Raw genomic sequence first — 13977 nt, 5'->3', positions numbered from 1 at the left:
CTGACACAGGATTTGTAAATCTGTAATTTTAATATAGTTACAAACAAATGTGATAACGTATAAAAGAAGTATGACAAAAATTATATAAATGTAGAAAGCAGCCTGCTGAGGGTGAAGGGAGCACTGCACTTCTCATCTCTGCAGGCCATTGAGTTTACCCCATTAGAGGCTATTTAAATCCCTCAGTTGTTACTTCTGACCCTGGCATTAGCTCTCTGTGCTCCTGTGTGGCATCAAACAGGTGAATTAAAGAGCACAGCCAAACTCACACATTTCATTCTGCATTGACCTGCATGAGAAACAGTCCCATTTCAGCTGGAAAGCAGCACCCTCTTCAGCTCTGCTTTTATTAGCAAAGCTCATCTGATCAGTATTAATCTTTGCCAGTGTGAATTCAGTTTCAAATTCTAAGTGGTTCAGGGCTGAGAACAGTTTAAGTTTACTACTCTGGCTATGTTCTCCCAGTCCTTAAGAGGGGCTATAAAGCAAGAGGTGGTTTAACAGCTTTCTGCTTTCCTGCTCTCATTTCCCATCTGGAAAGTGGTAAGTGATGGGGTGACTGCTTCAGGTACCTACAGAACATAAGAAAGAGTGATTGTTCCTCAACAAAATAAATGTACTCTAACTTCTCTTGCTTCCACAGAAAATCAGCTGACAAAGCCAACTTCTACAGCTAAAACAAAGATGACCAATGTTTCATAGAAATAACCAATATTTACAGATGGAGAGGAGTGGAAGACAAAACACATTAAAAAGAAATTTCTAAGTTGATATTTCTCGTGCCAAAAACCTCTTTTTTAAGAGGTAAGATAATCTTACACAGCTTAAAGTGTGCCAGAGACAGGGAACATAACAATAGCACAGACCTAATTTAAAGGCTCTAAAATGTAAATAAAAATTCCAAACATTATGACCAAGACTCCAAATCAATATTCCTAAAATATTAACTAAATCAAACAGCAAATAACTCACAGCAAACACTTTCTACTTTTACCTATGAATTGAGACAGTAAATTCAGTTTAACATTTCACATACAAATGTTGCCAAGAACTTTTGGCCATGAAGTAAAAGTTCCCAAGAACCTGAAATCCCATTTTAATCCACCCTCCTACCTCCAAGGGAGCCTCATGTCTCCTAAAAATAGTAAATGCACACACAAATACAAAAACATATTATGATTATTTACTGCAAAAGACAAAACTTTACCCATCCTCTGTACTTTTCCTACCACAAAGGCAGAAATTCAAGTGATAAAACATTTGTGCTGTCTTCTATCATGCCTTTATTAGTTTTAACAAAATTGTAAATTTAAAAAACAGCCAGGCTTTTTCTTCCTTTAGTTCCAAGGCTCTACACCCCCCAAACTGTAAAAAAGCTTTTTGAAAAGGCAGTAATGGAAGTAAAAGGCTCAGGAAATTCTGTGATATACTATGTACTGTAAACTTGAGTCTGTCACAGAGAGTTATTTACTGTCTTTTAACCATCTCTACATGTTAGTCTTTGTTAATGGAACTGTAAATTTTTGACACTGAATAAGCAAGTGCTCAGCTGGAATCAATTAATAAACAAATTCTTTTGTTTATGAAGCATCATAAAGACAGGAAGACACCTCAAGAGAGGCAATTTCCATTACTTAAAAAAGTGATCTCTTCAGAGAGATACAAGTTCCCAGAGATGTCATTAAACAGTAACATTAATCTGCTCTCTTTGGAGTCACCCCAGCACAGAGTGGGCAAAGTCAGGAGGGAAATGCCCACAGGATATTTCTCTTTGTGAGTGTATTTTAACCCCCCCACCTGCTTCCTCTGATCTGTCCCTTACTCACCTGACCACAGGCTACCACTGTCCACAAAATCAGGACACAAGAACAGACATTTACTACCAGTTTTTGGATATTCAGTGTATGGCTCTATAAGCTGCTTATTCTTAACTGCAACATGACATTAAAAGAAATAATTCCCCAATTTTCTTTCTTATGATGGGGTACAGATGGTCTGTGTGCCTCATAAGAGGAGGAGGGGTTTGGCTACAGAGAGCCAATCCCTACCATGAACGTGAGCAGGTAGGCATTGGCCAGGTGAGCTGGGTGGTAACCCATCATAGCCAACCAAGTCTGGATCTGGAGTCTGTGGGAAAGCCTATATAAAGAGCTCAAAGGGCACCAAAGACATAAAGGGCACCAAAAAACTCTCTGCTACATGAAACCCTGATGTCCTGTCGTGTCTCTGTCTCCCCCTACCACGACACTTCCTGTCAGGATCACAACTAATCAATCCTTAACGACACCAGTGGGAAATGAGGATGCATTATTAAACCTGTTCTGCAGGGGAGAAAGCAAAATGGAAACATATCCTGCCTTATTCACTCAATGCTTTCCTACTATTAAAAAAGTATTTTACCATCTTGTTTCTCTAGATGATTATCATCTCTCATGTATATCTGGCTCACTCTTGGAGCATTTGTCACGCAATATTGAAAACAGCAAGACTCTAGCAGACTATAATTTAGTTATGAAATGCCATATAAATTACCTCACAAGGAGAAATAAGACCACACAGTGTGACACTAGCCATTTCATAAATTTTGAATATTTAGCCTTTCAAAATGAGTGCTATCTTCACAAGTTTTCCTGGGAGGGGTAGAGCAGGTAAAGTGAATTTTTTTTTAGCTGTAAGAATATCAGGGAGAAAACCTCTCCAACTTTCCACTACATGAGATGACGCTGAGATCATCACACACCATCATCAGAATGGAACATTAAAAGCCACCACAGAATCACAGGATGGTTTGGGTTGGAAGGGTCCCTAAAGATCATCTCCTGCTGTGGGCAGGGACACCTTCCACTAGACCAGGAAAAACTGCTCAAAACCCCATCCAACCTGGCCTTCACAAAGCCTCTTGTACCTAATCCTGTGTGTTTGCTATATCATACTGGAGAATAAAATAGAGTTTGCTCCAATATCTTCTGTGTTCTGATTTCAGAATAACGAATCTCAAAATGTTTGCATGCCGTTAAAGATTTTGTAGAGAATATGCTCTCCTGACAGAAATTCTTCTGCCTATTTGTACCAAGTACAATCTTTTTGTATTATATCTCATTTTCTCAATCCCTTATCGACACTATTTAGCCAGGTTTAAAGGATTTCTGATATGGGATGCCACAAAAATGGAACAATTGCAAGCCCCAGCAATTCTCTGACCCTCAGACAATGACTGTCAGGACAGACAACTCCATTTACCCTGAACATTGCCAAGAGTAACACAGGTATCAGACTCCTTAAAGTTCTGTAACACCATTTTTTATGCACAGAACCACAAAAGAAATCTCTGATGAAAACCACCTTGGATTACGTAATTTACAGTGTCAAGATATTATTACACAAACACTCCTTGACAGGAGTGCTCTTTGACATCAAACAGGAGGCTGGAAATAGGATCCAAAATCAAACTGACATAGTACCAGCGAGCTGAATGGTTACACAAGATTTTAAGCAATTTTTCAGTTGCTGCAACTTAGTTGTTATTTCTGATGTGCTGCTGTGCCCAGTGTTACAGAACGCTTTCATGCAAGAAGCTTGATTTGCATGGAAATTCCACCTTCTTGCTCTGAAAATGCACAGACAATGGAGATGACAGAAAAGCTACAGGACATTTCAAGCACCAGCAGCAAAGGGAAACAAAACACAAGACACGATATTAAGCTGTCCAAACAAAAATGCAGTTAGACCAAGGCAGTCAAACAGTGAAAACATCTCAGAAAGCTTTTTGGAACATGAGCACTGGTCAGACATCCCACTGCTTTTTGTTTGTACCCATACTGTCCATTCCCACTATACTAAAGGAATTCACCAATACACTCTGTGTTGGCCCAACTGTAAAAGCACAGGTGAATACACATGCAACACAAAAAATTAAATGTGCTGGCAACAGCCTCTCAGATTGCCAGGGAACTTACTAGCTTGGATGGATGACTCAATAAAACTTCAGGGTGCTAAAGGGAGAAAGAAGATAGGAAAAGATGGAGAAAATTTGGGATAGGAACAGTGTGAGAGAGAAAAAGAAAACATGCAACAAGAAAAGAATTTAAAATAATAACTGCAACATTAATTTACTAAGACGACAGAATCTTAATTAGTGGTATTAGCATGCATTACTAACCAGCTTCTGGAACATGAGAAACATGGAGAGTTACCCTCATGCAAGTTCCAAATTTTATCTTTAATACTTCAGTTTAGCAGATTTGTCCAGCCCCCATATATTTAATGCAGTTATTTGTTTGGGTTTACAGATGAGTTTCACAGATTGAGAAGGACCTTAATTCCTAGTGCTTCCTTTGTATCAATTTCAAGACAGCTGAATGGTTTAGAAAACTAATTCAGTAACTGACAGTATCTGAATGCTGAACACAATTTTCCTTTTTGCTTTTATTGTAACAAGAAATACTGATTTCCCTGGCAGCCTTTTTCTTTCTATGTTGAATACATCATTTATTGTCCCTTCTTAAAAAAAAAAAAAATTATCAGCTGAGAAGAAAAACCAGCCTCATCTACCAATATTATCAGTAATATTTTCAGCTGTGGGAGAAAATCCATGTTCACAAAATAAAATGCAGCAGGGTCTGTATTAGACTAGCCAGGCTAATTCTTGGGAAAGACAGAATTTGGATCAACACTTCATTAAGTCTTTTTTTCCCCCCTGTTTTTTGAAAGAAAAAATCCTCCTGAGTTTGAAGAAAGAACACCACAGCAGACAAAAAAAAAAAAAAAAAAAACACCAACAAAAAAAACCACAAACCCCAAACAAAAAACAACCTCTGAGCAAGGCTGTTGAAGGTAGGGGTATTTTCCTGGCAGGGAATCACTGCTAACTTTTTCTGGTGAAAAGTTTCTAGGACTGCAGCAAGGGGAAGTTTATTAACATATGGTTTTGACTCTTTTTCCTCCCTAAAAATAAGGAGTATATCTATAGGGAGAAAAACTATGCACTGGAAATGAAGATGGACAAAAATCCACTCATCTTTCCTGGAAAAACTTCTAATATTAGTTGGTCTCTCCCAGATCAGAAAAACAAAATGAAACAAAGTATACTGGCTGGGAAATTCAAGACAGAAAATGCTGGGGAAAGAGTATCCTGGAGAACAACAACTAAAGGGAAACTTTTTCACCATAAAACTAATACATTAAAATAGTAGTTTGGACAAAGATTTTCCTAAAGAAAAGAAAAACCACCACAGAGCATAATAGCACTTCACAGAAAAAAAGGGAGAGAACCTCCTGTGTGTTATTTGCCTCTAATGATTCCATCTGAGCCAAAACGAAGACAGGACAGCAGGCCATGTAAACTCAACAGGGATTTATGAGCTGCTTTCAGCCTTCAGAATCTCCCACTGCATCTCCTGCTGGCAGCAGGATGACAACTGAGCACAGAAGCAGTGAATATAGCACACAAATTTGCATAACCATGGTATTATTATTTGAAAAAAACAACCCCAATATGAAAAACACTGCAGTTTCAGCTGCTAAATCAAAGACCAATATAAAACACTTATTAGTGAAAAGAGGAATAGCAACAAGAAGTGGATACTTCACGTGAGACACTGGAGAGTGACACAGAACTAAAACCAGTATCAAAACAACTTTCAGCATCCTTGCACGCTGCTTGGTTAATATTTTTATTTAGTGTAAAGTTAAATCCCCTTTACAGAAGAAAGGGAAGCTTGCATGGTTCACAATTTCTCTGAGGCTCGCTGTTTGAAGGCTAGCAAGAGTTTTTTGCAAGGACTACCGAAGTCTGTTTTATTTAATGGCTTAACAGTAGTCCAGATCAGTCTCTTCTGCCAGCTTCTTAACTTCTAGGGCTAACAGATTTGACTGGAAGTACTCAAAGTGTTCACTGGGAACAGGAAGCAAGGGAAGCAAGACTGATGCTAGACACCTCTCCATTCAAGCTGTGAGGGAAGAACCCAAAAGAAAAAGCTTTTAGCCATTCACTCTTAAGGAGCTACATGAGAGCTTCCTTCCTGCATGTGTCTCATGCAAATCTGCACAAAGATAATGTAATAAACCTCAACAAAATGAACCTCTAATTCAGTTTTTAAATGAATGCTCTTATGTACCCATTAGTTTTAAGGTTAATTATGACAGATATTTGCAATTGTTAACAATGCAGAGGTGTAAAAACAAGTTTTTAGAAGCTTTAAAATGGAGCTGGATTATCTGTCATAATTATTTCTTATTTCATCTTGAAAATGTCAAACTGCCTCAATAAATATCTGCAATTCATTTAAAAAGTGAAAGCCTTTAAAAATTCTTTGCTTCTGTGCAAGCTACAATAAAACCCACTAAAGAATTAAAAACAGCTGGGGAAAAAAGGTTATTAAAGAATTATGTAAACTTATTATAGGTATAAAACATATTCAAGTGAATGTTAATTACATTTTCTCAATTATCTGGAAGTTACTCCACATAAGTAATGGTAGGCTACCAATTTTTTTTTTTGGTTGTAGAACTGAAACCATCCTGACCGTGATTTAATTTAAAATTGCCAGTTTCTTTAGATGAGGAGATGCTCTAACAACCTCTGGCAATCTTACCTACAATAGATTTCTCAACTCTTTACCAGCAACACAGGGTGAACCTGAAATTCATGGCAGAGAATTCAATGAAAGGTCCTTCAGGTCTTCTGAAATACCCACTGAAAGCAGCCTGTGAGACCAATTACCTGTGTACAGCTGCCCTTTCTTGCTACTGAGCTCTGCTGATGCTGAGCAACAGCTGATTTTGGTGACAGAATGAAACAGGACAAACATGGGGCTAGATATGCATGTACAGAGCTTTATGTACACTGTTCTCAGGTGCAGTGACACCCACCCTGCACCCACACAACAGGAATTCTGCACAGCTCTGAACTGATGACTCGAAATCACACACTTTATGGATGGCATCTTCTTTTCATTTGTTTTTTGCTTTCCTCCAGGCAGGGCCAACCCTGCACCTGAATTTATCACATTAACTCCTATAAGCATTGATAATTGGCATGTGAAATGTTTAGCTGTTATTTTCTCATCAATTTGATGGCACAACTGCTGCTACAAGCTGTACTGAAGCAGACTAAGCCTCAAACTCTTAGCACCTGGAAACAAAAAAGCCAACAGCACTGTTACTGCATGTAAGTGAAATCAAAACTCAGCACAAGTGTCTGAAAGGCACTTTCTGATAGGCTTAGCTTGTAATATGGTTTGCATGGACACACCTTCATAGTTCTTGCTGAAAAGAAAAGAATTTGCTCTTCAGACCCCAAGTTTTCTTTGTAGACATGGGCAATGTGTTTAGATCTGTATACTTATAACACATATATAAACATGCACTAAGATTACCTTCTTCAATTGTGTTTCCATCTTCAAACATTCTTCCTTTTTCTGTTCTAATGCAATTTCCAGTGTCTTGAGTCTTGAATCTTTCTTCAGTCCTGATGATGCTAATGATGAAGCATGTTCCTTAAGATCCAGTAATGATGTCTAAATTAAAAGATGTGAAATAATTATCAAGTAAGTGCAATAGTTAGTTTCTTCTCTGTCTTCATTTTCCTCCTATCCCTTAACACTATGTTCAGGATCTAATTTAAAACTATTTTTTCAGGTTGTTTGTGTCACTGACTTAAGACAGCTTGAATTAATTCAGGCTTTCAGAATCAAAATAAAGCCTTGTCTAAATTAATTTCAAAATAGTTTTTAAAGATGGACAATTCTGTAAACTGGAACTTGTGCTCCAGTGACAGTCCTGTTTAAGAAAAACTGGTTTCAATAAAATTGTATTTAAAATCACTTTTGGTTGGCAGGTTTAGCCACTGAGAGAGCTGAAAGCATTCCTGTATACAGCTTCTATGGGGTGAAACTGATTCATGCCATCTTACTACAAAAGACATCTCAACTTCTTTCTTTATAAATGACTTTTGTATTTGCTTTTTTTTTCCTCTGTCAAATGCTGATTTCCATGTAGACAAAATCTTAGTACTTTCTGGGTAGATATTTTTGTGTTGTTTTACTTTGACTGAGTTTGGAAAAAAGATTGCAAATACACAAGAGAGGAACAGAGAACATTTCTATTTCTCTCACATAATTAAGGTAATTTGTCTAGCCAACTGGCTCATTACCAACAATCAACCTAATTAATCAAAAAAATACTCAAGAGTCTATAGAGCTGGCTGTGTTGTTTGCATAAAGGAACAAACATTATCCTCATGCTTTTGGCACCCACAGCTTTGATCAGCCTGTGCTCCTTCCTCCCTACACTGAGACAGGGACAAGCTTGTTCCCAGCCTTCTGCTGTCTATCAGCACAGCTCAGTCAATGCCACCACTGACCAGCAGTCAGTCACTACTAACAAGATTAACTGCTGCAAACAAGGGGATGGCTGCTATCCCTGAAAAGGTGGTTCTGAAACACTGATGCTCTGCAAATTCTCAAATGATGTACTCTACCCGATCAGCTTTGTTCAAAGACAATTACTATAAAGGAGCAGTTTTCTTCAACTCAAATGTAACACAAACAGAGACAACAAATAATTCTGTCACAATAGATTCGTGTTGCTGGTCAACCTCTTTCTCTGTGAGATCTCCTTGTAAAATGCTGACTCTCTCTTTCAGGTCCTTAATGTCTTTCTTGTAGTTGTCGATCTCTTCCTGTTTTTCTCGTTCATCTCTGTCACGCTGCTCCTTTAAACGCTCAATGGTCTTTTCCTGACAAAAGAAAGGCAAATCCCTCTTAGTCAATTCAGCTCCTGAGGCTTCCTATCACAACACTTTGATACACTTGAAGTGAGGAGAAGGAGTGTATTGCCATTTGCTTTTCTTTACAGTTGTAAAGATCCTCAAGAAAGAGAAAACTGGAGAAAACTATGGAATCACTGCTGTGAAATACCAGCACTGTGAATACCGGATTCAATACTGCGAATGTCTGGATCTCTGAATGTTCATGGTGCTGTTACAGTGCAACCCAATTCACCTGGTTCTGGTCATCAAAATTAATCTAAACCAGGATGCATTACATATTGCTTCCTGACTTATTTAAATCTTGTTTTTCTAAAATGTACAGCTAAATCAGTGGTTCTTCAGAGAAGAAGGGGTGTAGTACCTATGTGACACTGGTATATACAGTAAGAAAAGACAACAAAATAACTTTTTGGTACAGTAGATATCAGTGGAGCTTTGGATATCTTGGATTCTGAAAGGATGCAAGCAAATTCCCCAACCTCAGGTAAAGTTTAACCACAGTTCGTAGAATCTGATGGAGTAAAGGAACTCCTCTGGGAATCATAAAAAACTATATATAGTTAGCCCAATAAGCTGTGCCACCAAAAGAGAGTGGGACGGTCTGTCTCTGAGCCGGCTACCTCCCGAAAACCGAGCATTAAAAAAATCAGATTATCGGGATAATCCCTGCGGTCCCAGGCCGGGAACGCCGCCGCGCCCGCCTCAGCGGCGCGTCCTGCAGCGCCCCCTAGCGGGGAACGGCCCCGCCGCCGCCGCTCCGCCCGGGACGCGCACCCGGCACGGGAACGGGACAGGGGATGGGGAACGGGAAAGGGATCGGGAACGGGATTGGGCACAGGAACGGGATTGGGCACAGGAACGGGATCGGGATCGGACACGCGATCAGGATCAGGATGGGGAACGGGATCGGGGAACGGGATGGGGCACGGGATTGGGCACAGGAACGGGATCGGGAATGGGAACGGGAAAGGGATGGGGAACGGGATCTGGCACGGGATTGGGCACAGGAACGGGATCGGGAATGGGAACGGGAAAGGGACGGGGAACGGGATCTGGCACGGGATTGGGCACAGCAACGGGATCGGGAATGGGAAAGGGATGGGGAATGGGATCTGGCATGGGATGGGGAATGGGATCAGGCATGGGATGGGGAACGGGATGGGGCACAGGAACGGGATCGGGATTGGGAACGGGATTGGGAATGGGCACAGGAACTGGATTGGGCACGGGGTTGGGATCAGGAACAGGATGAGGATTGGGATGGGGAACGGGATCGGGCAGGAGATCGGATCAGGAACAGGATCAGGATTGGGATGGGGAACAGGATCAGGCAGGGGATCGGGAACGGGCACGAGACTGGGAACAGGAATGGGATCAGGCACGGAACAGGCACGGATCGGGAAACAGGCACAGGAACTGGATCAGGATCAGGCAAGGGGTCAGGAACAGTAATGGGAACGAACACGGGGTCAGGATTGGGAACGGGATCGGGAACCGCGCCTTTGCAGCAGCGGCAGGATCTCCGCAGGGAACTGCAGCGCTTCCCACACTCACTTTTTCTGCCAGCGCTTCTTCCAGCGTGGTCAAGGCAGTGTCAGTGTTGGTGGTGTCAGCCTGCAAGGATTTCACTCGATCCTTTAAGCTGCTCATCTGCTTCTCCTTGTCTCTCAGCTGCTCTTGAAGGTTTTCGATCTTGAATGAAAGAAGTCAATGTTAAGACAACAGCAAGGGAAACCATCCAAAATCATCTTAGGGTATATTAAAAGATTAAAATTATTCTTAAAGCAAACGAAGCCTAGTTCTTATAATCCTACCTCAAAACATCAAGTGATGTAACCAAACCCATCGAATAATAACAAGGAATGAGTAAACTTTCCAGCAATCAGGAATAAATACAGAGCAAGCAAGTCTGAACAGTATTCACAAGAACAGCATAAAGAGAAGCTATTATTCCAAATTTCTGAGGATGTTGGGCACTGGGTGACAGAAGGATCATCAACACATTAACAAAGAAACACATTATGGAAGGAAAGAAATTGACAAAAACCTTATTGCATATGTAAACTAAAAAAACCACTTGATAATTAAAAACTGGTGAGGAAGAAGTATTATTTTAATTATTTTCTTTGGTATCATTGTATTTTTTTGCTACACTGGCAAGTTGCTTGTTCATCTTACATGGTGGCTTGCTATGTGATGGAGTATCTTAAAGTGCCACTCCCTGGGTGGGAAATGTATCAGCCTTGTTTTCCGTGGGTATAGAATTTCATCTCTTTAGGAGTTCTGAATATATCCTCTGATACACTCAGAAGACCTAATGCCACCCCCTTTCATGCATACATACACATCAAAAGAAACAGACACATTAACATTATGATAACATGTCAAAAATAAATTTAGCAACAACGGAGTAAAGTGTACACAGATTTCTCAGTTGCTTTCTCCTTGTGTTGTTCTGATAAGTTCTTCCTGCATCAGCAAATGCATATTATAAACTAATGAAGGACACGTGGCATGTAAGGTATCCAACTGAAAACACTTGTAGCAAGACATTTGTAAGAAATATTGCAACCAGACAACCCCAAAGGCTATCATTCATAATGATAAACTAAAGCATTAATTAGCCTTTTGTTTAGCCTGTTGAACAGCAGTGAGCAACTGTTTGGTTACTGGAAATATAGCAATCAGGTTGTACTCTTCAACCCTGGAAAAACAGTTTCTGTGACTACACAGCAAATGGCTCTGTGACACGTGCAGCACTACCCTTGCTATCTGTATTGAAATTACACCTGGAACACAGCAGAACATGGGGATTGGTTTATCTTAATCATTTGTTTCTATTAGGAAAAAAATATTAGACCTCAAAGTTATGGAATTTGGGCACAACACTACAAAACAAAATCAAAGGCCATCAAAAAACCATAACCAGAGACATATCATGGCAGTCAGAGATAACTATAAGAATTGAAAATATTTTTTAATACACTCATATCAGTTGTTTAATGCCTTGTTAGCACACACTTGTAGCCCATGGAGCTTCAGAAAGAACCCCAGCAGCTCTGACTGAAAGGTTCTGGTGCCCACACGCAGGGCTGCCCAGGAGGCAGCATGGCAAGGGTGGCTGCTTCTGACTCCAGCAGCTTCCAGTGCCATCAGCTGTCTAGACAGGCTGGCTGTTTGGACAGCTAACCATGAAAATATACTACAAAGGAGGCTGAGTTATTCTTAGACTCCTGTTTACTTCTGGAGGAGGAACACTCACCAAAGGCTCTGGCTGGCTGAAGAGGGGATAGTGCAGAGTGTCTTTCTGCTGGGAGCAAACCACACACGACAGGCAGCCAAATAATTCAGCCACAGCACATATTAAGGTGCTTACCAAGGTAGCACAAGCATTTATTTGCACGAGCCCAGTGTGCATTTTCATGTTTCAATTACACTGTTTGCTGTGGCCAGAGTAAGATGACAGCACTATGTGTGACTGCTGCACCTCCCCACTGCAGCTGCACCCTCTGGTATGAAACACCCAAACCAAAAATGTGATGTGTATAAAGTGTGAACCTCTCTATTCTTTCAGTCTACATGCAAATGTTTCAGTCTGAAGCAATGAATGGTGAGGCTTGTTATCACTGAGGGAACAGCAGGTATGCCAAAATATTCCCAGTCATACCTAGGCACAACCTAAATGCCCACTGTAGCTCCAGCTGAGCCTTTTGCAGGGTCAGGTAACTGAAGGACCTGGCACTTACACTGCAGAAAACTGCAACTGGCATTAAGGGTCAAAACTGAAATATTTCTGTAATAATAGATGCAAAATTTCCCCATGAAATCACACTCAACAATAAATCACCTTTATTCCATTTTTCTCTAAATCTGCAATACTGGAACAAATAATAAGTATAGGCTCTCCACAATGATATAACCTGAAGAAAAAAGCAAATAGTCTCTACTCTGTCCATGTAGTTAATTAATGAAGAAATTTGCTCTTATATCCTTGCAAGTAGTTTGAGAATCCTTGCAAAAAAGAATAGACAATGCATTCCTAACAAAAAAAAAGCAATTCTAAACAAATTCTCAAATAACTGATGAAAACTGAACAGGTAACCAGAATAGGGTCTTTTTGCTACCCAAGAAAAGACGAAATAAACCTTAATGGAATCTCCAAGCCCTGTGAAACACAGAGAGGCACAAGGATTGATAAACCTCCTCAGAAACGTTCCAAAAACCTAAGGAATATATATTCCTTTTATATACACACATATATATATATACACACTTATATATAGTAATACGTATGTATATATTACTGTACCATATTTCTTAAAAAATCCAAAAAATAAAAATGAAAAGGCTGCACTATTTTTAATTATTAACAATCTTTTTTTCTTGCCATATTTACTTATTTTGCAGGGTAAAGCCAGCAATCTATGGCTAAGTTAGCAACATTATCCTTAGTTTAAAGCTACACTGGCATCATCTGCTCTGCACACTGATTTTCCCATCAATAATGATTTACTGGAATATTTTTTCCAACATTACCAGTTGTCAGGCACTATCATGTTTCAACTTGGGTGATTTATTCTTAGTTGTGTGGAACTAATTATTTTGCCTTGCAGCCCTGAAGCACGGAGTAGAGGCAAGAGAAGCTTCCTCTGGCATTCTGCTCCAAAGGCAAGGAAGCATTCTACTTCTTGCAAATACAGACTCAGAGAAAAGCCCATGCAAATGTAAATGAAAAACAGCCCAGGGATTCAAAGGAAACACATCTAGTTAAATATCCATCAAGGCCACTAGATTCCCAGATTCCTCTAGTTAGAGGTCACTAGATACTGTGATCATGCTTCAGCCAAGAAATTCTTCCACAGGGACAGTGTCCACCCTCTCGCCATGCCCTGGGGCATGAGGAAACTGAACACATCAAAAACAATTTCTATTCTATCACTGACTTCTGAATAAATGAAGTGGGTCTGTGAACTGGTCATTAAACCTCTTCCAATCAACTTAATACTTGATAGCATTCCTTCAGTGCAGCACAGGAGCAGATGTGCAGAAGAGCATCTCAGAGCTCTGTTCCTCTTTTTTGATCCCAGCTTTCCCCTGGGGGGAGCAGCAATGTAAATAGGATCTCAATAATCAGAGGGGTTTCAGAAGGTTTCTGTTCCATTCCTGTGGCACAGCCATCCAAATAAACAACAACTTCACATAAGCTG

The 13977-nt window shown here is 40.1% G+C and overlaps 1 protein-coding gene across 15 annotated transcripts in view; it reads right to left on the bottom strand.

Annotated features, from left to right (window-relative positions):
- The window catches only part of ERC1 (ELKS/RAB6-interacting/CAST family member 1), a 277084-nt gene that overhangs the window by 164628 nt on the left and 98479 nt on the right, over positions 1-13977 (bottom strand). For 10 of the 15 annotated variants that reach the window (XM_064421242.1, XM_064421249.1, XM_064421247.1 and 7 more), the window contains 4 exons: positions 10325-10462; positions 8597-8737; positions 7377-7517; positions 3957-3992 (listed from right to left, as the gene is read on the bottom strand). In XM_064421242.1, the coding sequence (XP_064277312.1) occupies positions 3957-3992; positions 7377-7517; positions 8597-8737; positions 10325-10462 (456 nt within the window). The remainder of the gene's footprint in view (positions 1-3956; positions 3993-7376; positions 7518-8596; positions 8738-10324; positions 10463-13977) is intronic. The other 5 variants (XM_064421246.1, XM_064421248.1, XM_064421256.1 and 2 more) reach the window with 1 other exon arrangement.

Source organism: Passer domesticus, chromosome 5 (assembly GCF_036417665.1).
Source record: "Passer domesticus isolate bPasDom1 chromosome 5, bPasDom1.hap1, whole genome shotgun sequence".
Taxonomy (NCBI): Eukaryota; Metazoa; Chordata; class Aves; order Passeriformes; family Passeridae; genus Passer; species Passer domesticus.
This window is presented reverse-complemented; position numbering and strand designations above follow the sequence as displayed.